Source organism: Hylobates moloch, unplaced genomic scaffold (genome assembly GCF_009828535.3).
Source record: "Hylobates moloch isolate HMO894 unplaced genomic scaffold, HMol_V3 SCAFFOLD_13, whole genome shotgun sequence".
NCBI lineage: Eukaryota > Metazoa > Chordata > Mammalia > Primates > Hylobatidae > Hylobates > Hylobates moloch.
Window position 1 is genome coordinate 37,919,251 of NW_026652288.1, and position 27,272 is coordinate 37,946,522.

At 51.6% G+C, this 27,272-nt stretch overlaps 2 protein-coding genes across 2 annotated transcripts; one reads left to right on the forward strand and one right to left on the reverse strand.

Annotated features, from left to right (window-relative positions):
• The first annotated feature begins 18,192 nt into the window (after window positions 1–18,192).
• Window positions 18,193–19,963, forward strand: SYCN (syncollin). Its single transcript, XM_058426208.1, is given in 3 exon segments — window positions 18,193–18,234; window positions 18,236–18,600; window positions 19,462–19,963. Coding segments are annotated over 3 exon segments (417 nt in total). The 3' UTR covers window positions 19,472–19,963.
• A 637-nt stretch (window positions 19,964–20,600) lies between these two features.
• Window positions 20,601–25,560, reverse strand: NCCRP1 (NCCRP1, F-box associated domain containing). The gene is made up of 6 exons (XM_032172980.2): window positions 25,205–25,560; window positions 24,424–24,486; window positions 24,286–24,337; window positions 23,233–23,328; window positions 22,012–22,150; window positions 20,601–21,880 (listed from the first exon to the last, which is right to left on the reverse strand). The coding sequence occupies exons 1-6, from the start codon at window positions 25,539–25,541 to the stop codon at window positions 21,740–21,742; spliced, it is 828 nt and encodes a 275-aa protein (XP_032028871.1). The 5' UTR covers window positions 25,542–25,560; the 3' UTR covers window positions 20,601–21,739.
• Window positions 25,561–27,272: the final 1,712 nt, after the last annotated feature.

Consider the following 27,272-nt stretch of genomic DNA (forward strand, 5'->3'; position numbering starts at 1 on the left):
GTGAGCCAAGATGGTGCCACTGCACTCCAGCCTGGGCAACGGAGCAAGACTCTGTCTCAAAACAAAAAACAAAAAACAAAAAAAACTGGGTGAAGCATGAAGAGGTTGACCAGTTGTCTGATTTATCTGGGAGAAAAAGAGAAGGAAAAAAAAGAAAAATATTGCAAACCCTCCCCCACCACACACAAGTGCTCCTGATATCTTGTACTGTATTACTTTTTTTATAGCATATATCACCTTCTAACTTATCATAAATGTGCTTATTTTTAATTTTTAATTTTATTATTTATTTTATTTTATTTTATTTTATTTTTTGAGACAGGGTCTCACTCTGTCACCCAGGCTGGAGTGCAGAGGCACGATCTTGGCTCACTACAGCCTCCACCTCCTGAGCTCATGCAATTCTCTCACCTCAGCCTCCCAAGTAGCTGGGAACACAGGTGCACACCACCAAACCTGACTTTTTTTTTCTATTTTTAGTAGAGACGGGGTCTTGCCATGTTGCCCAGGCTGGTCTCAAACTCCTGAGCTCAAGCAATATTCCTGCCTTGCCCATCCAGCCAGATTTGCTTTTTTTTTTTTTTTTGAGATAGAACTTCACTATGTTCCCCAGTCTGCAGTGCAGTGGTGCAATCTCAGCTCACTGCAACCTCTGCCTCCTGGGCTCAAGCGATCCTCTGGCCTCAGCCTCCTGAGGAGCTGGGATTACAGGTGTGTGCCACCACACTCGGCTAATTTTTGTATTTTTAGTAGAGACGGGGTTTTACCATGTTGGTCAGGCTGGTCTTGAACTCCTGACCTTAAGTGATCTGCCCACCTTGGTGTCCCAAAGTGCTGGGATTACAGGCGTGGGCAACCGCTCTCAGCTGTGTCCTCTCTTCTTAAACCTCCAACTCTTCCTCCCACATGTCCACGCTCACGGATGGCTTTGTTTCGTTCACTGAAAACACAGAAGCCATAGAAGAGAAATCCCCTGTGCTCCCACCAGCACCTCTGCTTACTTCCCAGCGTCTAGGCCTAGATACTCTGCTGCCCTCCTGTTCCAATCTGGTATGATCCCCAACCTCCTTTCCAAGCCCAGCTTCTCCACTTGGTCTCTGTGTCCCACCCTCTCTCTCAAGAACACGCTCCACAGTTCTCCCCACATTCTTGCATCTTCAGTTGCACCTTATTTAATGAAATTCTGGACAGGAACAGTGGCTCATGCTTGTAATCCCAGCAGTTTGGGAGGCTGTGGTGGGAAGATCACTGAAGCCCAGGAGTTTGGAGATTGCAGTGAGCTATGATCATGCATTCCAGCCTGGGTGACGGAGCAAGATGAGAGAAAGAAAGAAAGAGAGAGAGAGAAAGAAAGAAAGAGGGAGGGAGGGAGGGAGGGAAGGAAGAAGGAAGGAAGGAAAAATAAAGAAAAAGGAGAGAAAGAAAGAAAGAAAAAGAAAGAAAGAAAGAAGAAAGAAAGAAAAAGAAAGAAAGAAAGAAAGAAAGAAAGAAAGAAAGAAATTCTATCTCCACCCCTACCCCTCCAGCTTCTACCCCATTCCTCTGCTTGTCTTTTCAGCAACAATTGTCAAGCATTGCCTCCATCAGGGTCTCTACTTCCTCTTCCCCTGTCTCTTTTCCACACGTTCCAATGAGGCTTTTGCCCCAACCACTGCACAGATTCAGCTCTTGTCAAGACAGCCAATGACCTCCATGTTGCTAAATCCAGGAGTCACTTCTCAGTCTCGTCTTTCCTGATGTGTCAGCAGTGGTGACATGGGTGATGATCCTCTGCTCCTGAGACACATTCTTCACGTCCTTCCACCGTCTAGGTCCCCTCCTGACTCTGTCTGCTCCTCCTTGGTCTCCTTTGCTTATTCTTCCTCTCCTTCCTCATTTCTAAACATCGGCATCTGCCAGGCATGGTGGCTCACACCTGTAATCCCAGCACTTTGGGAGGCTGAAGTGGGAGGATCTCTTGAGCCCAGGAGGCGGAGGCTGCAGTGAACTATGATACGGCACCACTGCACTCCAGCCTGGATGACACAGCAAGACCCTATCTTAACAAACAAAAACAAAGGCCAGGTCTGGGGGCTCATGCCTGTAATCCCAGCACTTTGGGAGGCCGAGGCAGGTGGATCACCTGAGGTCAGGAGTTCAAGACCAGCCTGTCCAACCTGGCAAAACCCCATCTCTACTAAAAAATTCAAAAATTAGTCAGATGTGGTGGCGGGTGCCTGTAATCCCAGCTTCTCAGGAGGCTGAGACAGGGAGAATTGCTCAAACCCAGGAGGTGGAGGTTGCAGTGAGCCAAGATCATGCTACTGAACTCCAGCTTGGGTGACAGACTTGGGACTCCACCTCAAAAACAGAAACAGGCCGGGTGCAGTGGCTCACGCCTGTAATCCCAGCACTTTGGGAGGCCAAGGCGGGCGGATCATGAGGTCAAGAAATCGAGACCATCCTGGCTAACATGGTGAAACCCCATCTCTACTAAAAATACAAAAATTAGCTGGGCGTGGTGGTGCACGCCTGTAATCCCAGCTACTTGGGAGGCTGAGGCAGGAGAATTGCTTGAACCCAGAAGATGGAAGTTGCAGTGAGCCAAGGTCACACCACTGCAATCCAGCCTGGCGACAGAGCAAGACTCTGTCTCAAAAAATATATATAAAGTAAAATGATAAAAAAAAAAAAAACAGAAACAAAAACAAAAAATCAAAAACACTGGACTACCCCAGGGCTCAGCCCCGGCCTCTTCCCGCATCTGTGTGTGAGGCAGTTATCTATTCTCATGGTTTAAAACCCAACCCCACTGGTACAGTGATGACTCCTGTGGAAGATCCAATTATTAACGCAAACTCTTCACCCCTCCCTCCATCTATACCCTCGCCATGGACTTGCCAAAGGCAGAGTGTACTTCTCTGCCCTTCGATGTTGGATCTGGCCATGTGACTGTTTTAAGCCCACGACATTGATGTCCAGAAGTGAACACTTGAGGCAGGTCATGTCCCTCCCCTGCTCAGAATCTGCCCATGACTCCATGTCACTCAGGGTAAAGGGAGTGACCTGAATCATTCACTTTATATATTTAGTGACAAAGACCTTACATGAGGCCCCCCATGACCTGCCCCCGTGACCACTCTGACCTCATTTCCTCCCTTTCTCCGTCTACCTCTGTCCACTCTGGCCACCCAAACTCCTTGCTATTCCTCAAATATTCCTTTGCACTGGCTGTTCCCTCTACCTCGAATGCTCTTCCCCCAGTATCACCATGTCTCCCTCCTTCTCCTCCTCGAGTCTTCAACCAAATGCTTCTGCATGAGGGTCCCCTGATCACGCTATTCAAAAGGGCACCCGCCTCACTCCATCCTCCCTCCCGGCTGTACTTGTCTCCATAGCACCTACTGGGCATTCAATCACTGCAATTATTATTATTATTATTATTATTATGAGACAGGGTCTCACTCTGTTGAATAGGCTACAGTGCAGTGGCGCATTCTCAGCTCACTGCAGCCTCCGCCTCCTGGGTTCAAGCAATTCTCATGCCTCAGTGTCCTGAGTAGCTGGGACTACAGGCACACACCACCACGCCCAGCTAATATTTTTGGTACTTTTAGTAGAGGTGAGGTTTCACCATGTTGACCAGGCTGGTCTCGAACTCCTGGCCTCATGCAATCCGCCCGCCTCAGCCTCCCAAGGTTCTAGGATTACAGGTGTGAGCCACCGTGCCTGGCAACTACACTTATTTTAAATTGTTTATTGCCTGTCTCCCTCTACTGGAGTGTAATCTCCACAAGGGCAATGTTTTTGTCTACTTTGTGAAGTCACTTGTAAAATTTAAAATTGTGGCCAGGCGTGGTGGCTCACGCCTGTAATCCCAGCACTTTGGGAGGCTGAGGCAGGCGGATCACAAGGTCAGGAGTTCGAGACTAGCCTTGCCAACATGGTGAAACCCCATCTCTACTAAAAAATACAAAAATAAGCAGGGCGTGGTGGCGTGTGCCTGTAATTCCAGCTACTTGGGAGGCTGAGGCAGGAGAATCGGTTGGACCCAGGAGGCGGAGGTTGCAGTGAGCCGAGATCATGCCACTGCACTCCAGCCTGGGTGACAGAGCGAGACTCTGTCTCGGAAAGGAAAAAAAAAGAGAGAGTGGTATGACCTGTGTCATCTGCGAATGAAGCTCTAAGCACTAAGTGCCAGTGCCTATCCCACCTGCTTTTCCCTGGGACCAGAGACTGGCAATGAGCCAGGGATTAGCTCCTCTCTCAGCCTGGGTGAGGACAATGACAAGCACAGCCCCAAACTGGCCTGGGATGAGCACACGGTGTGAGCAGGAAATCAGCCTTCACAAGCGTAAGCTGCTGAGACTTGAGGTCATTTGTTACTGCAGGAAAATGCAGCCCATTTTGATGGACTCATTGTCCCACTGGGTAGCCATGAAGATAAAAGAACATGTGTGTAAGGCTATTAGCATAGAGTCCAGCACGCAATAAAGACACACATGCTGGTAGTTGTTATTGGTATTCTTCTTATTACTGCTATTTTTATCATTCTTTTTATTACTACCACTTCTTTCTTTCTTTATTTTTTTGAGACAGAGTCTTGCTCTGTTGCCCAGGCTGGAATGCAATGGTGCAATTATAGCTCACTGCAGCCTGGAACGTCTGGGCTCAAGTGATGCTCCCACCTCAGCCTCCCCAACAGCAGGGGCTGTTCCCTCTCTACAGCAACCACACCTGGCTAATTTTTAAATTTTTAGTAGCGACGGGGTCTCACTATGTTGCCCAGGCTGGTCTCAAACTCCCGGGCTCAAGCCATCCTCCTGGCTTGGCCTCCGAAAGTACTGGGATTATAGGTGTGAACCACCACACCCAGCCTACTACTACTTTTGAGCAAAGTGACACCAGTCACTCGAATCTGCCCCTTGCCTACTGGAAGTTCCCTCTCCCAGCCCCCCAGAATCATTTTGGTTCCCTGGAGGATTTCAGCCAACACCCATCTTCCCAGGGGATCTCCTCCCGCAGTTATATCTCTTAGGGAATAATGGAGATTTGAGGGCAGAGTCACTGTTTTCATTTCCTACGCCTGCTGTAACCAATGGCGATGCACTTAGTGGCTTACAACACCACAAATGTGTTCTTTCAGTTGTGGAGGTCAGACGTCTGACTTGGGTCTTACAAGATTAAAATTAAGATGTCAGCAGCATTGGTTCCTTATGGAGGCCCCAGGGGAGAATCCACGCTCTTGACCTTTTCAGCTTCTTTTTTTTTTTTCTTTTTGAGATGGAGTCTTGTTCTGTTGCCCAGGCTGGAGTGCAGTGGCACGATCTCAGCTCACTGCAACCTCTGCCTCCTGAGTTCAAGCAATTCTCCTGCCTCAGCCTCCAGAGTAGAGGGGATTACAGGCATGCACCACCATGCCCGGCTGATTTTTGTATTTTTTAGTAGAGATGGGGTTTTGCTATGTTGGACAGGCTGGTCTTGAACTCCTGGCCTCAAGTGATCTGCTTGCCTTGGCTTCCCAAAGTGCTGGAATTACATACAGGTGTGAACCACCCTGCTCAGCAGACCTTTTCAGCTTCCAGTGTTGGCCTGTGTTCCTTGGCTCATGGCCTCCTCCATCTTCAAATAACATCTCTCTAACCTCTGCTTCCATCCTCACCTTGCCTCCTGCTCTGTAGCCAAATCTTCCTCTGCCTCCCTCTTCTAGGGAGCCTAGTGATTCCATTTATGGTCCACTCAGATATTCCAGGACAAACTCTGATTGAACGATCCTGAACTCAATCACATCTGTGAAGTTTCTTTTGCCAAATAATGTCACCCACAGGTTCCGAGATATCTTGAAAGCCATTATCAGTGACCACACCCCCCATTCTTTCTACTGTACCCAGATTGTAGAAAGGCTGGATTCCACTTTTTCCTGGACATCTATGTCCTGTCTGACTCTGTCATCCCTTCAATGTGCCTCTTATTCCTTCAATCTGTGACATGGCCTCAATATCTGTTCTTCTTTCGGTAATAGGAAATTTGATTTGTGACCAGGCATACAGCTAACCTGAGGCCAGATATATATATATTTTTTGAGATGGAGTCTCGCACTGTCACCCGGGCAGTGCAGTGGCACGATCTCAGCTCACTGCAACCTCCGCCTCCCGGGTTCAAGCAATTCTCCTGCCTCAGCCTCCTGAGTAGTTGGGATTACAGGCACCTGCCACCACGCCCAGCTAATTTTTTGTATTTTTAGTAGAGACAGGGTTTCACCATGTTGGTCAGGCTGGTCTTGAACTCCTAACCTTGTGATCCACCTGCCTCGGCCTCCCAAAGTGCTGGGGTTACAGGCATGAGCCACTGCGCCTGGCCCAGATTCATCTTTTTGAGGCATTGAGTGCCCATCTCTAGCTAAGTTCTGGCAGCAAGATGTAGACAGGAGTGTCATGTACCATGCTTCTGGGAAGAGCATTCCCTTCTTCTTCCCTCCCTCCATTCCTCCACATGTTGACTGAGATGCAGATGGGAAGGATGGAGCTCAAGCAGCCATATTGGGCCACAAGAAAAAGCCACGTTTGATGCTGGAGCAACAAGACAGGAGGAGCCTGGGCCCCGACACTGGAGCCCCAGACAGCCTCAGTAGCTGTCTCCCTTCATATGAAAGATAAGAATACTCCTCATTAGTAAAACAAAATACTAATTTTTGGGCAGAATAACAGCCCCCAGAGGTGTCCTTAGAACCAATGAATATATTATGTTACACAGCAAGGAAGAGTTAAGGTTGCAGTTGGAATTAAAGTCGCTAATCATTATTTTATTTTATTTTTTTGAGACAGTCTCACTCTGTCACCCAGGTTGGAGTACAGCAGCATGACCTTGGCTCACTACAGCCTCTGTCTCCCGGGCTCAAGCGATTCTCATGCCTCAGCCTCCTGAGTAGCTGGGACTACAGGTGCACGCCACCACGTCCAGCTGATTTTTTGCATTCTTAGTAGAGATGGGGTTTCACCATATTGGCCAGGCTGGTCTCAAACTCCTGACCCAAGTGATCTGCCCGCCTCGGCCTCCCAAAGTGCTGGGATTACAGGCATAAGCCACCATGCATGTCCCATTGATTTTAAAATAAGAAAATTGGGCATGGTGGCACGTGCCTGTAATCCCAGATACTTGGGAGGCTGGCTGAGGCAGGAGAATTTCTTGAGCCTGGAAGGCTGAGGTTGCAATGAGCTGAGATCATGCTGCTGCACTCCAGCCTGGGCAACAGAGCAAGATTCCATCTCAAAAAAAAAAAAAAAAAAGGAAATTGACTATGCAACCAGGCTCAGTGTATCCTGGAGCTGAGTGGCTAAAAACATGGACTCCAGGCTGGGTGCGGTGGCTTACGTCTGTCATCTCAGCATTTTGGGAGGCTGAAGCTGGAGGATCAGCCCAGGAGTTTGGGACCAGCCTGGGAAACATAGTGAGACTCTGTTTCTACAAAAATATGCAAAAATTATCTAGGTGTGGTGGTGCATACCTGTAGTCCCAGCTACTCAGGTGGCTGAGGCAGGAAGATTGCTTGAGCCTGGGTAATCAAGACTGCAGTGAGCCGTGATCATACCACTGCCCTCCGGCCTGGGCAACAGAGTAAGACTCCGTGTCTTTAAAACAAAAAGCAACAACAACAACAAAGGAAATTATCCTGGATTATCTGGGTAGGCCCAGAGTAATTGTAAGGATCCCTTAAAGTGGAAGAACAGGCAGCAGAAAAGGACAGAGTCATAGAGGGATTTAAAGATTCTCTGTTGCTGGCTTCAACAAGGAAGGGGCCACAAGCTAAGGAATGCAAGTGACCTCTAGAATCTGGAAAATGCAAGAAACTGGATTCTCCCCTAGAGCCTCCAGAAGGAAGGAAGCCCGGTGACACCTTGATTTTAGCCAAAAGAGACTCATTTTGGACTTCCAACCTCCAGGACTGTGAGATAATGAATCTGTGTTGTCGTAAAGCACTAAGTTTGCAATCATTTGTTACGGCAGCAATAGGAAACTGATTCATAATTAATCCAAACTTCGTGCTTGAATCTTTCTCTGACTGTAAAGCTCCTGATTAATAGTAATAATAATAATAATAATAATAATAATAATCACACTTTGGGAAGTTGAGGCAGACGGATCACCTAAAGTCAGGAGTTCGGGACCAGCTTGGCCAACATAGGGAAACCCATCTCTATTTTAAAAAATACAAAAATTAGCCAGGTGTGGTAATGCACACCTATAATTTCAGCTACTCAGGAGGCTGAGGCAGGAGAATTGCTTGAACCCGGGAGGTGGAGGTTGCAGTGAGGTGAGATCGTGCCACTGCACTCCAGCCTGGGCAACAGAGTGTGACTCTGTCTCAAAAAAAAAATAAATAAAATAATAATCAAACCATCATCCATGTCAGTAAACACACTGAGTACTTTCCATGTGCCTGAAATAACCTCAACCCACTATATTTTTTGCTTATGTAAGACACACAACAATCCCACAAAAAAAGTGTAAAGCCTTAAATACAAATGTGGGAAAAGGAACAAGGCTGAAAATAAGCCAGCTAACCATCTATCTTAAATGTGAGGAAAAGAACAGCACGCAAAACTCAAAGAAAAGCGCCAGGCGCGGTGGCTCACGCCTGTAATCCCAGCACTTTGGGAGGCCAAGGTGGGTGGATCACTGGAGGTCAGGAGTTCAAGACCAGCCTGGGCAACACGGTGAAACCCCATCTCTACTAAAAACTACAAAAAATTAGCTGGGTGTGGTGGCACACGCCTGTAGTCCCAGCTACTCGGGAGGCTGAGGCAGGAGAATCCCTTGAACTTGGGAGGCGGAGGTTGCAGTGAGCCGAGATCGCACCACTGCACTCCAGCTTGGATGACAGAGCGAGACCCCGTTTCAAAAACAAACAAAAAACTCAAAGAAAAAAAGAATAAAGAAAGCAAGCATGAAAGATATAATAGGCTGGGAGCAGCATTTCACCCCTGAAATCCCAGTGCTTTAGCAGGCCGAAGCAGGAGGATCACTTGAGCCCAGGAGATTGAAAGCAGCTTGGCAACACAGTGAGTGATCCCTTCTCTACAAAAAGAAAAAAAATTAGCTGGGCATGGTGGCATGCGCCTTTAGTCCCAGCTACTGGGAAGGCTGAGACGGGAGGATTGCTTGGGCCTAAGAGTTCTTTTTGAGATGGAGTCTCCCTCTGTCGCCCAGGCTGCAGTGCAGTGGTGTGATCTTGGCTCACTGCAAGCTCTGCCTCCTGGGTTCACCTCATTCTCCTGCCTCAGCGTCCCAAGTAGCTGGGACTACAGGTGCCCGCCACCATGCATGGCTAATATTGTATTTTTAGTAGAGACGGGGGTTTCACCATATTGGCCAGGCTGGTCTTGAACTCCTGACCTTGTGATCTGCCTGCCTTGGCCTCCCAAAGTGCTGGGATTATAGGCGTGAGCTACCGTGCCCAGCCTCTTGGGCCTAAGAGTTCAAGAACAGCCTGGGCAACAGAGTGAGACCCATCTGTACCAAAAAAAAAAAAAAAAAAAAAAAAGTTGGGTGTGGTGGCACATTCCCAGATACCCTGGAGGCTGAGGCAGGAGGATTGCTTGAACCCAGGAGGTTGAGGCTGCAATTAGCTGTGATCACACCACTGCACTCCAGCCTGGGTGACAGAGCAACACCTTAACTCAAAAAAAAAAAAGGTATAATAATAACCAAATCCACAATGGTAAATAATGCTATTTATCATTAAAGAAAAAAGATCAAATTAGAGAAAAAAATGTACAATAGTGAGAACCCGAACCCACAAAGCCAACTGTTAGTTATCACTGGTCAAGAGTCTAATAAAGAGGTTGCAGTTATAAGGCCAGATGTGGTGGCTCACGCCTGTAATCTCAGTAGTTTGGGAGGCCGAGGCGGGTGGATCACTTGAGGTCAGGAGTTCGAGATCAGCCCCTGGCCAACATGGTGAAACCCTGTCTCTACTAAAAATGCAAAAGTGTGGTGGCGGGTGCCTGTAATCCCAGCTACTCGGGGGGCTGAGGCATGAGAATTGCTTAAACCCAGGAGGCAGAGGTTGCAGTGAGCCAAGAGTGCGCCACTGCACTCTGGCCTGAGCAACAAGAGCAAAACGCCGTCTATAAAAAAAAAAAAAAAAAAGTGTTGCAATTATAAATCAAAACTGATAAAGAAAAAATGAGGCCGGGCGCGGTGGCTCACACCTGTAATCCCAGCACTTTGGGAGGCTGAGGCGGGTGGATCACCTGAGGTCAGGAGTTTGAGACCAGCCTGACCAACATGGTGAAACCTCGTCTCTACTTAAAATACAAAAAATTAGCTGGGCATTGTAGAGTGCACCTATAGTCCCAGCTACTCAGGAGGCTGAGGCAGGAGAATTGCTTGAACCTGGGAAGTGGAGGTCGCAGTAAGCCGAGATTGCGCCACTGCACTCTGACCTGGGTGACAGAGCGAGACTGTATCTCAAAAAAAAAAAAAAAAAAAAAAAGAAAAGAAAAAATGAGGGAGTCTCTGAGACTACTCTGGCTTGGAGAGTGCCTGATAAAAATTAATAACATTTTAAAAAATCAGAGAGAGAGAGAGAGAGACATAATGTATTGATGACCAATATTAAGCAATAAGAAACAGGAAACCTCCCTACAAATCTCAAAACTCCGAGAACATGTCAGCAGTTTGTGTGTGTGTATTGTGTCCACTTCACACATGAGGGAAACTGAAGCTTAGAGATGTTGAGTAACTTGCTGAAACTCACACAGCCCATAAAAGGCAGAGGCAGGATTTGAACCCAGAGTCCTGGACCTGCTCAATCTCTGTGCTATGGCGCCACCCTCTGAGCGCTTCTGGGTTCCCCCTTCCCGGGCCCTGCTACCAGCAAAACCCTGTCCCCAATCTGGGCTTGGCTTAGGGTTTTCACTGCCCACCCGCAGAAGCTCCTGGACCAACTCTATTGCAGCCCTGAAGAGTTTCAGATCCAGCTTCCTTCACCGGCTTCCTTCAGAATTTAATCTGAGTTTCCATCTCCATCGCTTCCCTGAGTTCTCCTGGCCTGGCTTCCCTGTGTATTCCTGCCACCTCCTCCTGGTGGCAGGTTCCAAATTTGGGCTGTATTCTTGCATTATCTGTCTCAGCTTAGACTGTCAGTTTGCAGAGAGTCTCTCCACTCAAACAATGGCCCTCAGCAGCCTGGCATGCTCTGGGAACTTGAAGGAGATTCAGACCTAAACCCAGCCGGGCGCAGTGGCTCACGCCTGTAATCCCAGCACTTTGGGAGGCCGAGGCGGGTGGACTGCTTGAGGTCAAGAGTTCGAGATCAGCCTGGCCAACATGGTGAAATCCTGTCTACAGTGCACCCCAGCCTGGGCGACAGAGCAAGACTCTGTCAAAAAAAAAAAAAAAAAAAAAAAAAAAAAGGAAATTCAGGACCTAAACACAAGCCCAAACCTGTTGAAGCAGAATCTGTAGCTTAAGACCTTTCCTATATCCCTCTCCCTCTCCCTCTAGGAGGTTGGCAGCACCTTAAAGGTTGAGTAGCTCTGGCCTAAACCAGAAAGGGACTGTGGGACCCTGGGAACCTTTAAGACAAGGCACCTCACCTGCCGCAGGTGTATCTGAGAAAATGGAGGTCAGCTGTGTCCTGAGGTTAGCTGACGACCAATCTTTTGTCTGCGTTGCAGGAGATTCAAGTTCAATCTGGGCATTTGGAGCTCCAGGCACTGGAGATGTTCTCTTTTCTAATTGTTAATGACAATATTTTTCTGTAATCAGGAAAATCACATGAAATATACTTTTAAAGGATCTAAACAAATTGAAGTATCAATACAGAAAATTCTAGACGTAGGCTGGGCATGGTGGCTCACGCTTGTAATCCCAGCACTTTGGGAGGCTGAGGCAGGCAGATTGCTTGAGGTCAGGAGTTCGAGACCAGCCTGGCCAACATAGTGAAACCCCGTCTCTACTAAAAATGCAAAAATTAGCTGGGCATGGTGGCATGTGTCTGTAATCCCAGCTATTCGGGAGGCTGAGGCAGGAGAACCACTTGAACCTAGAAGGCAGAAGTTGCAGTGAGCCAAGATCATGCCACTGCACTCCAGCCTGGGCAACAGAGCAACACTCTGTCTCAAAAAGAAAAAGAAAAAGAAAAGAAAATTCTAGATGTAATAAACCATTCGTGACATAGGAAGCCTCAGACTGAAGCCCTAGCCATCAGTTCTCAAACTTGAGTGTGCACTGGAGTCACCAGGAGGGCTTATGAAAACCCAGATTGCGCCGGGCGCAGTGGCTCAAGCTTGTAATCCCAGCACTTTGGGAGGCCGAGGCGGGCGGATCACGAGGTCAGGAGATCGAGACCACGGTGAAACCCCGTTTCTACTAAAAATACAAAAAATTAGCCGGGCGTGGTGGTGGGCGCCTGTAGTCCCAGCTACTCGGAGAGGCTGAGGCAGGAGAATGGCGTGAACCCAGGAGGCGGAGCTTGCAGTGAGCCGAGATCGCGCCACTGCGCTCGAGCCTGGGTGACAGAGCAAGACTCTGTCTCAAACAAACAAACAAACAAAAAGAATTATATGGAAATAATCTGGCTGGGTTCAGTGGCTCATGTCTGTAACCCCAACATATTGGAAGGCCAAAGCAGGAGGATCACTTGGGTCCAGGAGCTTGGAGACCAGCCTGGGCAACATAGCAAGACCCTATCCCTAAAAAAAAAAAAAAATTTTTTTTTAATTAGCTGGGTCGGCGGGGCACAGTGGCTCACGCCTGTAATCCCAGCACTTTGGGAGGCCAAGGCAGGAGGATCACTTGAGGTCAGGAGTTTGAGATCAGCCTGGCCAACATGGCAAAGCCCCATCTCTACTAAAAATACAAAACTTATCTGGGCGTGGTGGCAGGTGCCTGTAATCCCAGCTACTTGGGAGGCTGAAGCAGAAGAATTGCTTAAACCTGGGAGGCTGAGGCTGCAGTGAGCCAAGATCACGTCACTGCACTCCAGCCTGTTGGCCAGGATTTTGAGACCAGTCTGGCCAACAGATCGAGACCCCGACAATGTAAAAAAAAAAAAAAAAAAAGAGGCCAGGCATGGTGGCTCACGCCCAGCACTTTGGGAGGCCGAGGTGGGTGGATCACCTGAGGTCAGCAGTTCAAGACCAGCCTGGCCAACATGACAAAACCCTGCCTCTATTAAAAATACAAAAAATTAGCTGGGCGTGGTGGTGGGCACCTGTAATCCCAGCTACTCCAAAGGCCGAGGCAGGAGAATCGCTTGAACCTGGGAGGCAGAGGTTGCAGTGAGCCGAGATCGCACCATTGCACTCCAGCAGCCTGGGCAACAAGAGCGAAACTCTGTCTCAAAAAAAAAAAAAGGCCGGGCGCGGTGGCTCACGCTTGTAATCCCAGCTCTTTGGGAGGCCGAGGCGGGCGGATCACGAGGTCAGGAGATCGAGACCACGGTGAAACCCCGTCTCTACTAAAAATACAAAAAATTAGCCGGGCGTGGTGGCGGGCGCCTGTAGTCCCAGCTACTCGGAGAGGCTGAGGCAGGAGAATGGCGTGAACCCAGGAGGCGGAGCTTGCAGTGAGCCGAGATTGCGCCACTGCACTCCAGCCTGGGCGACAGAGCGAGACTCTGTCTCAAAAAAAAAAAAAAAAAAAAGATTTCACAGGTGTGAGATTTGTAGAGTGTAGGGTGGGAGTGGAGGAAGACTGGAGGCTTGTTAGTGACAATGGCTGTGTGTGGTTCCGTTGGGGGACGGGGGTCGTGTTGCCCCAGAGCTGTGCATGTGTCTACCCTAGGATTCACCAGTGAGAATCCAGGACCATCAGTGGCTGGCTGTGTGATGTGTGTCCCTACGCCCTGCCCATGTGTGTGAGGCCGGATTGAAAATGCTGTACCCAGGCCCTGGGTCTCTGTGGGCTCTGTCAGATGCGGGCTGTGTACTGTGCCTCAGTGGGTTCGGTGTTCCTTCCTGTGCCTGCGTCTGTCTCCCTGTCAGGGTCTCCCTGGCCATGTCACTCTCTGTGTCTGAAGCTCATAACTCTAAGTGACTCTGCTTTCCTCCATCCCTATGTCTGGGGCGGTGCAGAGCCAGAGGGTGGGTGTTCTGTGTCCCTGGAACGAAGGAGGCTCTCTGGGAAGTTAGCAGCTGGAGATTAGATTTCAAGGGATCACAAAAGGAAATGAGAAAGAAGGATCCCCGGGCAGGGCCAGGCCAGTGGCCAGGGTCTCAGAGCTGATGGGAGAACAGTCATAATAGCTTCCATGTATTGAGTACCTATCATGTGCTGGGCACGGTACTTCATGCTTTATGTATTTGCATTTATACTATTGTGTTAATGCAATATTGTATATTAAGTATTCATATTACATACATGTACATATATATGTGTGTGTATATATATATATATATATATATATATTTCCTTTTTTTTTTTTTTGGAGATGGAGTCTCACTTTGTCACCCAGCCTGGAGTGCAGTGGCACGATCTTGGCTCACTACAACCTCCGCCTCCCAGGATCAAGCGATTCTCCCTCCTCAGCCTCCTGAGTAGCTGGGATTACAGGCATGTGCCACCATGCCCAGCTAATTTTTGTATTTTTTTTTTTTTTTTTTTGAGACAGAGTCTCGATGTCGCCCAAGCTGGAGTGCAGTGGCGCGATCTTGGCTCACTGCAGGCTCTGCCCCCCGGGGTTCACGCCATTCTCCTGCCTCAGCCTCTCCGAGTAGCTGAGACTACAGGTGCCCGCCATCTCGCCTGGCTAATTTTTTGTATTTTTAGTAGAGACGGGGTTTCACTGTGTTAGCCAGGATGGTCTCAATCTCCTGACCTCGTGATCCGCCCGCCTTGGCCTCCCAAAGTGCTGGGATTACAGGCGTGAGCCACCGCGCCTGGCCTTTTGTATTTTTTTAGTAGAGTCAGGGTTTCACCATGTTGGCCAAGCTGGTCTCAGAACTCCTGACCTCAAGTGATCCTCCCGCCTTGGCCTCCCAGAGTGCCAGGATTACAGGCATGAACCACTGTGCCTGGCCTATATTATATTTATAAATAACAATTATATGGATTGTTCATAATGTTTTATATCAGTTGTAAATTACTTTATAGAGACATCTTTTTTCTTTTCTTTTTCTTTTCTTTTCTTTTTTTTTTTTTAGAGACAGGGTTTCCCTCTATTGCCCAGGCTGGAGCACAGTGGGGCAATCACAGCTCCATGCAGCCTCGACCTCCTGGACTCAAGTAATCCTCCTGCCTTGGCCTCCTAAGCAACTGGGACTACGGGCATGTGCCATCGTGCCTGGCTCATGAGACCTCATTTTCTGTTATCCCATTGAAAGTAGGAGGAAACTGAAGCTCAGAGAGGTAAGTTCATTTTCCCAAGGTTGTTCAGCAAGCAGGTGGCAGAGTCAACATCTGAAACCACTTCCAAGTATTTCCAGTCTTTGGCTCTTAATAACAGCCCTACCCCGCCCGAGGTGGAAGCCATAGCATCTGAGGAGGACCAGCAGGGCATAGGTTTAGCTGAGCGACCATGGATAACAGCAAATTGTTGGTGTTATGTTGTTGTGATGGTTTACGTTTGAGTCCTCATTATGTGCCAGGCACCGTGCTGAAGGTTTTAATAATAATAATGATGCACCGGGTGCAGTGGCTCATACCTGTAATCCCAGCACTGTGGGAGGCAGGAGGATTGATTGAGCCCAAGAGTTCGAGACCAGCCTGGGCAACATGGTGAAACCCCATCTCTACAAAAAAAATCAAAAAATTAGCAGGGTGTGGTGGCGCGTGCCTGTGATGGCATGTTTCCTACTCATGAGGCTGAGGTGGGAGGATTGCTTAAGCCCGGGAGGTTGAGGTTGCAGACCTGGGAGACAGAGTGAGACTATCTCTAAAAAAAAAAAAAAAAAAAAAGATGATGGTGATGATGACGGCAAATGCTCATATGGCACTTAGCAAAGACCGATCCCTTCTCTAAGTACTGTTACATGGATTAATTTATTTATTCCTTTTTTTTTTTTTTTGGCAGGGTCTCACTCACCCAGGCTGGAGTGCAGTGGTACGATCTTGGCTCATTGCAGCCTCAGCCTCCCAGGTTTAAGCAATTCTTCTGCTTCAGCCTCCCAAGTAGCTGGGATTACAGGCACCTGCCACCACGCCCGGATAAGTTTTCTATTTTTAGTAGAGATGGGGCTTTGCCATGTTGGCCAGGCTGATCTCAAACTCCTGACCTCAAGTGATCCTCCTGCCTTGGCCTCCCAAAGTGTTGGGATTACAGGCGTGAGCCTCTGCGCCCAGCCCAATTAATTTATTCCTTATACCAGCACTCTGAGGTAGGTACCATCAGCGTGTCCCTGAGGCCTTCGTGTGCACAGCTCGTAGAGGAGCTGGAATTTGGACCCAGGCAGTTTGACTCCATGGACTGTCCTCCTAAACCACATCCCTTCTACCATCCCCTGTAACCTTTTCAACATTCCTATGGTGTAGGAGGAAACATTACCCATTTCACAGATGAGGAAACCAAGGCCTACACCTGTACTGACAGAGCCAGTGGACCCTTGTCTCTCTAATCAGCACATCCACACTCTTGACCCTGTTTTGGGAAGAGGCTGGGAACTCCAAAGAACCTTGGAAGGGCCCTGGCCAGACTCCCAGAGGTCCGGGGTCCCTGTCCAGCCCGAGGGTTCCAGTCTCCCTCTCCTTCCTATGCCGCTCTAATTTTTCCTTGTTTCTTTTCTTTCTTTCTTTCTTTCTTTCTTTCTTTCTTTCTTTCTTTCTTTCTTTTTCCTTCCTCTCCTTCTTTCTTTTTTTTTTTTTTTTTTCTTTCCTTTCCTCTTTCTCTCTCTCTCTCTTTCTTTCTTTCTTTTACTTTCCTTCTTCTCTCTCTCTTTCTTTCTTTTTTTTTTTGGCAGAGTCACTCTGTCACCCAGACTGGAGTGCAATGGCGTGATCTTGGCTCACTGCAACCTCCACCTCCCAGGTTCAAATGATTCTCATCCCTCAGCCTCCCGAGTAGCTGGGACTACAGGCACGTGCCACCACGCCTGGCTAATTTTTGTACTTTAAGTAGAGACGGGGTTTCAGCATGTTGGCCAGGCTGGTCTCGAACTCCTGGCCTCAAATGATCCACCTGCCTCAGTCTCCCAAAGTATTGTGATTACAGGCGTGAGCCACCGTGCCCAACCTGTGTGTACTCTTTATATATTATAGCTTGCAATGCTATGCTTTTGAAATGTTGCAAATATCTCCTCAAGCCTTTGTACACTGTCTTGCAAAAGGTTTTTAACGTGTTATGCAAATACTGCTATCTTGTACTTCACAGATTCTGGATTGCCAGCCTTGGTTGGGAAGATTGCCCAGTCTGAGCCTGGTGCGGGTAGGGCGTGGGACTCCTCCCCATCTCCTTCTCTACCTGCCCCCCCACCACACGGGCCTCTATCCTTATCTCCAGCTTCTCCTTTCCCAAGGTCCTGCCTCCCAGGGAGGGAGCCTGCCCATCCAGGAGGCCCCAGCCTCCCACTCCTGCCTCCCCCTCCCAGTCTTTCCTTATTTAGAATAAGAGTTGTTCCATTCCTTATCTTTTTCTATCCTAATAGCATAAAGGTTGTTCCATTCCTTATCTTTTTTTTTTCCTGTCTTTGTTGTCCAGGCTGGAGTCCAGTGAAACGATCTCGGCTCACTGCAGCCTCGAACTCCCAGGCTCAAGCGATCCTCCCGCCTCGGCTTTGTGAGTAGCTGGGACTACAGGCCATGCCACCAAGCTGAGCTAATTTTATTTTTCAGTAGGGATGGAATCTTCCTATGTTGCCCAGACTGGTCTCAAACTCCTGGGCCCAAGCGATCCACCCGTCTAGGCCTCCCAAAGTGCTGGGATTACAGGCGTGAGCCACCAGCAAGCCCCTTGTCAATTTTTAAGAGCTCTTCCCATTTCTGTCTATTAACCTATGCCACCCTCTGTGTTGCAAATGACTCCTCCTCAAGTTCTGTCTATTGTCTCTCTTTATAATGTTGTTGGTCACCTAACATTTTAAGGTGCTAAGTTGTATACACAGCGTCCACCTTGTACTCAGGGTTGTGGGTTTCCGACCTAGGTTAGGCAGGTCTCCTGGCTCCTGAGGGAGGGGCGCCCTCCCCTTCCCTCGATGAGTCCTTATCTCGCAGCCTGTCCCTTCCCACGGGTCGGGCGCATAAAAGCGCGCGAGGCTGCGGCAGGGCACTGCCACCATGTCCCCGCTGCGCCCGCTGCTGCTGGCCCTGGCCCTTGCCCTGGCCGCTGTGCCCTGCGCCCTGCGCCCAGGGCGCCTGCCCTGCCTCGGCCGACCTCAAGAACTCGGACGGGACGCGCACTTGCGCCAAGCTCTATGACAAGAGCGACCCCTACTATGAGAACTGCTGCGGGGGCGCCGAGCTGTCGCTGGAGCCGGGCGCAGACCTGCCCTACCTGCCCTCCAACTGGGCCAACACCGCCTCCTCACTTGTGGTGGCCCCGCGCTGCGAGCTCACCGTGTGGTCCCTGCAAAGCAAGGCGGGCAAGACGCGCAAGTTCTCTGCCGGCACCTACCCGCGCCTGGAGGAGCACCGCCGGGGCATCTTAGGAAACTGGTCCAACGCTATCTCCGCGCTCTACTGCAGGTGCCCGGCCGCCCAAAACTCCGAGCCCACCCCAGGCCCAGGCCCCAGCTCCGCACAAGCCCCCACACCCACCACCCAAGCCCCGAGGCTGCTCCACACCCCTGAGCTCCCGACTGGAACTGGGAGCACCAGGCCTCCCTAGAACCAGTCCTGGAGGCCCCCATCTCAGAGTCCTCACCCAAACCAGGTCCTCCTTCTCACCCCCAGCACCCAGTCCCCACTCCACCTGCAGCCCAGGTCCCTGGGACCGAGATCTCCGCCCCAGCTCTGGGATTCAGAGCCAACCCTCCACCTTCTGGAATCTTCCGCCTACCCACCCGCCCACAGCTGTACTTCCCAGAGAGGGCTGGCTAATTCTGGGGACTGAGAGCTCCTAGACCCCCTCACCTTGGAGTCCCCAGAACCAAAGCCAGCCCCCATCCCCCAGATCATCACATCTCAAAGCTCCCAGACTCCAAAACTAACCCAGACCTCAAGACCCCAGACTCAATTATAGGAACACCCAGTGTGTAGCCTTCATGCTGTCCACTCCCCTAGACCCTCTAGACCAGCCTCAGCCCTAAAACCAGTCCCACAGCCCACCCCCAAGACCCAACCCTGGAGGTCCCTGAGGCCACCTTGCACTCACAGACCTGGGACCTAGATCCAGCGGTGACACCCTCCCAAACCCTCCCCAGCCACTCCTGTCCCCCAGGAGCTCCAAGGAGCCCCCAGCTCCAAACTCCCAGGCTAGGATCCCTGGTTCCTGAACTTGGAGCCTCAGACCAGACTCCCCAGCCCCCACCCAGTCTCACGCTTCTAGAACTCACCAGACTCTGGGTCTCTGAGATCCCCTGAAAGGAATTCTTGATTACATTTCAGGTGCAGCTGATGCTTTGCTGGTTTCTCATCTGCAGCTTCCACAGAGTGCCAAGCCCCTCACTCAGCCCATCCCTGGGCTCTGCTCCGGGGCCCCAAGACCCAGGAGGAGGAGCATTCTGCCTGCCCCTCCCACCTCCCCTGCAATACAGCCTTTGTGCAGTTGTCCCCGTCCGTCATCTGCTTGTCCCTGGGATGCAAGTCCTCATTGGACCGAGTGGGATGGAGGAGAGAGCAGGGTGGTTGGGCCTGGGTCAGCCCATACCCAGGACAATGCCATGGATGAGGACATGCTATCGACTCGGACATGGTTTTAGGTGTGCACGAAGACACACAGCCACAGAAGGACATGTGAGTGAACTGCAGGGGAACCTTGGGCTGACTGTTAAATATGAAACAGTCAGTTTCAGTAATAGCTCTTCCTTAGCCCTGGGGTGGTGGCTCAGGCCTGTAATCCCAGCACTTTGGGAGGCTGAGGTGGGCGGATCACCTGAGGTCAGGAGTTCAAGGGCAGCCTGGCAAACATGGTGAAACCCCATCTGTACTAAAAATACAAACATTAGGGCCGGGCACGGTGGCTCACGCCTGTAATCCCAGCACTTTGGGAGGCAGAGGCAGGTGGATCATGAGGTCAGGAGATTGAGACCATCCTGGCTAACACGGTGAAACCCCGTCTCTATTAAAAATACAAAAAAATTAGCCGGGTGTGGTGGTGGGTGCCTGTAGTCCCAGCTACTCGGGAGGCTGAGGCAGGAGAATGGCGTGAACCTGGGAGGTGGAGCTTGCAGTGAGCTGAGATATGCCACTGCACTCCAGCCTGGGCAACAGAGCGAGACTCCATCTCAAAACAAAACAAACAAACAAAAAACCCACAAACATTAGCCAGAAATCGCTTGAACCTGGGAGGTGGAGGTTGCAGTGAGCTGAGATCGTGCCACTGCACTCCAGCCTGGGCAACAGAGCGAGACTCCGCTTCAAAACAAACAAACAAACAAACAAACAAACAAACACTCTTCCTTGAGCCGTTTCTGGCCTCCCAGGGCCTCCGGATTCCCTCCATGGTTCCTGCAGGGGACAGCAGGGGGCCTTCTAGGACCCAGCCCTGTGCTAGGGCTAGGATCTGCAAGTGATCAGATCAGGACTTCGAGGTTGATAAATGCTTTTAATCCCCACATTCCACACAAGGGGGACACTGTCATTCACATTTTCATATTTCTGTTCTGGTCGCAGTCTGTGTCCCCACCACCCTCATGAATGAGGGACTTTGATAGATGCCTGGGTTTGGGGGCTCTGCGGTAGCTGGAGGAGATACACAAAGGGTCCTAGGAGGAGGGTGTGGGACAGTTTTGAGGGGACGACCACTGCAGACACCTGGAGGGAGCTAGGGGAGATTCTGAGACTTAAGAGATATGGAATGGCTGGGGGCAGTGACTCACGTCTGCAATCCCAGCACTTTGGGAGGCCAAGGTGGGCAGATCACTTGAGGTCAGGAGTTCGAGACCAGCCTAGCCAACATGGTGAAACCCCGTCTCTACTAAAAATACAAAAATCAGTCGGGCGTGGTGCTGTGCACCTGTAATCTCAGCTACTTGAGAGGCTGAGGCAGGAGAACCACTTGAACCTGAGAGGTGGAAACTGCAGTGAGCCAAGATGGCATCACTACACTCCAGCCTGGGTGACAGAGTGAGACGCCGTCTCAAAAAAAAAAAAAAAAAAAAAAAAAAAGTAGGCAAGTGGAGATGCTAAGGGGAGATGTGTGAAGACATCAGAGGTCAAGGTCAGTTCAGAAGGACCCCGGGATGTGAAGGTAATGGAAGATCAAGGATCAGGGCGGTTAAATGGGACAGGAACTGAGTGAAGTGAATGGCTCCATTCCCCCCTTCAACACACATTCACTGCCACCCACTCTGTTCACAGCCCTGGGCTGGGTGGTGCTGGCGACATAGCAGTGAGCGTTCAGTTTCAGTGAAGTTCAAAGAAGCAGAGACCAGCCTTCAGCATCCTTGGGCACAGGTGTCTATGCATTCACTCAACAGAGATCTACAGAGCATCTGTGCCAGAGCACCTGTCAGGCACTGAATTTACAAGGAGTGGCTCCGCCCTCATGGGGCTCAGAGAGTGCTGGGAAAATGCTGGAGTCCATCGCTTAAGGGTGTGTGAAGCTGTCCATCAAGAGAGAAGCCAAGGGCCAGGGAGGAATAAGGGGCCTGGAGGTGGCTAAGAGTTGGGGCTTCTAAAGGTCAGGGAGGTGCTGTGGGGTCAGGACAGAGGAGCCAGCCAGTCACTCCCGGAGCTGCACAGACACGGAGGAGTCGGTCACCCGTGTCCGCCTCAGCCCACCAGGCTCCATGCGGTTCTTGGTCTTGTGCAGGAAGTGGATAAAGCGCACACCGGGACCATAATGGCGGAATACATGGGACACCTGTGGTGACAGCACCCGGGGTTAGGGAGGAGCCCTTTTCGAGGACCCGCGGACCTGTTCTCCTCCCCCTGTGAGGTCTTGGGTCAAGAACACACATCTGGGGTTGAGGTCCCCAGGGCCCAGAGCCTCACCTGGACCCAGCGGCCAGGGGGTCCTCTCCCAGAAGTTTGGGGAGCCACGTGGTGCTGAGCAATGACCGTGCGGCGGTCAGCCGCCAGCAGCCAGACGTGCAGCTCATAGACGCACACATCCAGCCGGCTGTCCTCAAACCTGCAGGCAGGGTCAAGGCCTTCAGCTGCCACTGCAGTCTCAGCTACCCAGCCCCAGCCCCTGGCCCCATTCCCCATTCAACACACATGCTGCTACCCACGCTGTGCACAGCTCTGAGCTGGTTGGTGCTGGCAACATAGCAGTGACCAAGACAGCCCCACACCCCATCCACACGGGATTCACAGTCCAGTGAGGGAGGCAGGTATGCCATCAAACATGACAGCCAGGAACAGCCAGGGTTGGGATGGGGAGCACAGGCAGAGGGGCCAGGGCCAGGATGGGGGGACCCAGGCAGAGGAGTTGGGGACAGAACTGGAGACACAGGCAGAGGGGTTGGGGCCAGAATTGGGGACCCAGGCAGAGGGATTGGGGCTGGAATTGGGGGCACAGAGAGGTTGGGACCAGGATGGGGGGCACAGGGCACTGGAGCAAATGCACCTGACCCAGCTGAGGGGTGATCAGGGAAGGCTTCCTGATGGAGCCATGTGTAAGGGACTCCTAAGGAATAAGACGGAATTTGTCTTGAGAATAGAGGGTGACAGGCTTTTAAGAAATAAGGAATAGGCTGGGCACGGTGGCTCACACCTATAATCCCAGCACTTTGGGAGGCCAAGGCGGGTGGATCACTTGAGGTCAGGAGTTCAAGACCAGCCTGGGCAACATGGTGAAACCCCGTCTCTACTAAAAATACAGAAATTAGCTGGGTGTGGTGGCACGTGCCTGTAGTCCCAGTTACTTGGGAAGCTGAGGCAGGAGAATCGCTTGAACCTGGGAGGCAGAGGTAGCAGTGAGCCGAGATGGCACCACTGCAGTCCAGCATGGGCGACAGAGTGAGACTGTCTCAAAAAAAAAAAAAGAAAAAGAAAAGAAAAATAAATAAGGATCAGCCTCAGTAACCCCCTGGCACATTTCAAAATCTGAAAGGCTCAAACAGAAGGGGCCGGGGGTAGGCAGGGCGGGACCCTGTAGCACCAGCAGGGTCTTGGTGAGGGGCTGAAAGCAAGGGGAGCTCAGAGTAAGGCTCGTGCTCTGGGCAGCCCTGCATGATCATGGGGTCAGGCTGGCAGGGCAGGGGCACGCACCAGTCCATGACCGTAATGTCTGGTTGTTCATCATCCAGCAGCTCCTCCCACAGGCCCTCAGCCAGAAGGTCCACACACTGCTGCTTCACTGTCCAGCTGTGAAAGAAGGGCCGGGAGAGGCGGGGTCTGCGATCTGCCAGTATCCTCGGGGATCTCCCCGGTCGACCTGGCTCCAGGGAGCAGGAAGCTCTGTCTTAGTGCTTTCTTAGGGATAGCTTGGGTCCCCACACGTGGGGTGCTCCCTCAGCACCTTCCACTCTCAGTCCCCATGGGCCCCTCTGAGGGCAATGCATCCTGAACCCCATGCTACAGACAAGGAATCTGAGGCTGAGGATGGAGAGATGTGTCCAAGGTCAAGCAGCAAACATGTGGCAGAGCCAGGATCCCAAACCTGGCCAGTGTGACCCCGAGCCTCCAAGTCACACCAGCTCTTCTACTGTGCAGGGGCAAGGCTCTGTTTCATGGAGGACAGGGGGTGGCCTGGGGTGACTCTTCCCCTCCCAGGGAAAGAGCCTTAGAATAATTACAACAAGAATAATAACAAGAATAGCCAGGTGCGGTGGCCCACGCCTGTAATCTGAGCACTTTGGGAGGCTGACGCAGGCAGATCAGTTGAGGTCAGGAGTTCGAGACCAGCCTGGCCGACATGGTAAAATGCCATCTCTACTAAAAATACAAAATGAGCTGGGCATGGTGGCGCACACCTGTAATCCTATCTACTCAGGAGGCTGAGGCAGGAGAATTGCTTGAACCTGGGAGGCAGAGGTTGCAGTGAGCTGAGATTGCGCCACTGCACTCCAGTCTGGGCAACAGAGTGAGACTTCATCTTAAAACCAAAAACCAAAAACCAATAATAGCTGCTATTGACTGATGCTAGCCAGACCTGGCCGGGCCCTATGCTGTGTGTTTTACAAGCATTCTCTCTTATGCTAACCCTGTTTACAGAGCAGGAAATGGAGGTCCAGAGAGGCCAAGTCAGTTTCTCCAGATCTCACAGCAAGGAAGGGTGGAGCAGGGAATGGAGTATAAGCCACACTGGCCCTGGCGACTCACCTTTTGTTCTGCTGGAGCTTTTCGGTTCTAATGTACCAGCCACGGAAATTGCCTGCAGGTTGGGGAGCAAAGGATTAGAACACCCCAACGCTGGAGGACCCTCCCCACCCTCAGCAATCCGGCCCTCCAAGCACTTACCCAGAGTTTCCAGGGGTCGCTGGGTGGGACCAGTAGGGGGTGCTGGCTCATAAATGTTGATGCCTGAAATGGACAGGTGAGTGGAGCCTCTGGGCAGCCCCTCCACCTTCCACCACCTCACCCCTCCCTACCCGCAGGGCTACACACTGGAAGGGCAGGAATCTGCGCCAGGTCAGGGCAGCCCGGCAGGGATGAATGAGTCAGGGCTCTGGGGAGAGGGCAATGCCAGGGGTAAGTGGGGTGTGGTGAGACACAGACAGAGACAGAGGGACAGAGAGAAGAACCCAGAGAAAGAGACAGGCCAAGAGTTTGAAACCAGCCCAGCCTGGCCAACATGGCAAAACCCTGTCTCTACTAAAAATACAAAAATTAGCCAGGCATCGTGGTGCATGTCTGTAATCCCAGCTACTCGGGAGACTGAGGCAGAATTGCTTGAGCCTGGGAGGCGGAGATTGCAGTGAGCTGAGATTGCACCACTGCACTCCAGCCTGGGCGACAGCAAGACTCTGTCTCGAGACAGAAACATAGGCAGAGGGGGAGAGAGAGAGGAGGAGAGAGATGGAGAGGTGTGAGGGAGAGGTGTGAGAGAGGTAGGTGAGAGACATGACAGAGAGACAGGTGGTAAAATGGAGAGGCGCAATGACAGAAAAGGAGACAGAGGGATGCAGATAAATGCAGAGACAGAGAGAGACAAAGAGACAGAGAGATAAGAAACAGAGAAGGAAAGAGGAAGAGACAGACGGTCAGGGTGGTGCCTCCTGGCTGCTCGGGGCGTGCGCACCTTCGGGGTTGGGCGAGCGCAGCAGGTTGCGGTAGAGCGGCCGCCGCAGCAGGAGCAGCTTCCAGGTGAGGCGCTGGGGCAGCTCCAGGCCCCCGCTCAGGGGCCCCCACTCCTCCAGCAGCAGCTGCCGGGCGTGAGCCTCGGACGGCTGCTCCGGCTCGGGGAGCTCGGGGGCCTCCGGAGCTGTGGGCGATGGCAGCGACGGCGGCGAGGGCAGTGGTGGCGGCGACGGCGGCGGTGAGGGCGACCGTGGCGAGGGAGGCAGCTCCTGGGGACTCGCGGGCCCATCGGCTTCCATCCCGCCACTGAGCGCTTGTCCCTCACGCACCTCCTCCATCCCTCGAGGCTGCCCGACTGTCCCGGTTTCGCAGGGCTGGGGTTAACTGGGAGCGGGAAGGGGCAGGGCACCCTGGGTTGCATTTAAGAGAGGGGCGTGTCGGGGGAGGGTCTTGTCCTTCGGAACCTCCTTCCTCAGACCCAGGAGTCCAGGCCCCTAGCCCCTCCTCCCTCAGACCCAGGAATTCAAGACCCCAGCCCCTCCTCCCTCAGACCCAGGAGTCCAGGCACCAGCCCCTCTTCCCTCAGACCCAGGAGTCCAGGCACCAGCCCCTCCTCCCTCGGATCCAGGAAACCAGGCACCGGGCCCCTCCTTAGGTCCCCAGACTTCCTGCCCCAATTTTCCCAGGGCCAGCTGAGGACCCAGCGTGGGCCTGACAGAGCGTGTGACAAATGCGCTAATGCCAGGGCTCCGGGCTGTCTAATGGGACCCGTGCACCTCATTAAGATCCAGCATGGCAGGATTAAGAGGCTAATTAAGAAGACCCCCCTCCTCCCCCTCCCCACTCTGCAGAGCGGGAGGGGATGGATGAGCTGAGGTGCAAAGGGGAGGTCCTGCCTCTGCCACTTCCTTCTCTGTCCTCACCTAGAACACCCCCTTGGGGCCCTCACACGTACTGTCCAGAAAACCAAGGTGAGGAGAGCAGAGAGACACCCAAAACCAGAGATGAGGAGCCTCAGAGATGGGGGACCCCAGGGAGGCACAAAGATGGCAGCGAGAGGGAAGCGGTGATCCCAACTGGGTGTTCTGGGGGCCTGCACCCCTGCCTGGGACTGGGCTGGGGGGCTGCAGAAGCCTCCTCCATCAGAGGTCACAAGGAGGTGGGAGCAAGGGATGGGGCACAGGTGGGGACAGGAGGTCAGGTGTGGAGGAAGTGGGGTGGCAGAGGAACCTGTAGAGCCAGATGCCCACAACCACTTCCTGCCCATGGTCACATCCCTCTACCTGGCCCAGGTAAGCTCAGCACTGAGCACTTGCTTCTCTCTCTCTCTCTCTCTCTGATGGAGTCTCACTCTGTCACCCAGGCTGAAGTGCAGAAGCGTGATCTCAGCTCACTGCAACCTCTGCCTCCCACATTCAAGCGATTCTCCTGCCTCAGCCTCCCGGGTAGCTGGGATTACAGGCATGTGCCACCACGCCCAGCTAATTCTGTAGTTTTAGAAGAGATGGGGTTTCACCCTCTTGATCAGACTGGTCTCAAACTCCTGACCTCAAGTGATCCACCTGCCTCGGCCTCCCAAAGTGCTGGGATTACAGGCGTGAGTGCTTTCTACTGAGCGCTTCTAAGTTCATTTCATTCTCCTACAAAGACAAGGTGGGTGCTACTATGATTGGCATTTTATAGGTAAAGGAAAAGTAACAGCAAACGTGTGTGTGCAGCTGTGTGCTGGCGGATGCCCTCTGGGATGGGTCTTTCCAATACAACAGCCTGTGAGGGGTGCCATCATTATTCCCATTTTACAGATGAGGAAACAGAAGCTGCCTTCCCAGGCCGGGTCCCATGCAGTCCCAGATAACTCCACATGCTTTCACAGGCACTTCCTGCCCCAATGCTCAGACACTCACAGACACTCAGGGGGTGGGGGACAGAAGTCACGCCCCAGTGATAATGATCATGTAATTGAGGCTGCCCACATGCCAGGCATTGCACTAAGTCCATTAGGTGCAATGGACTTAGGTAATTAATTAGGCAATTAATTCAGTCTCCACATCCACCCTAGGAAGTAGACA

Excerpts from the sequence above, each read along its gene's own strand:
- NCCRP1 (XM_032172980.2), bottom strand. The coding sequence starts at position 25,541 with ATGGAGGAGGTGCGTGAGGGACAAGCGCTCAGTGGCGGGATGGAAGCC. Across the intron at positions 24,338-24,423 it reads GCGACCCCTGGAAACTCTGG|GCAATTTCCGTGGCTGGTAC; the intron begins GTAAGTGCTTGG and ends CCCAACCTGCAG. Across the intron at positions 22,151-23,232 it reads GACATTACGGTCATGGACTG|GTTTGAGGACAGCCGGCTGG; the intron begins GTGCGTGCCCCT and ends CCCTGCCTGCAG.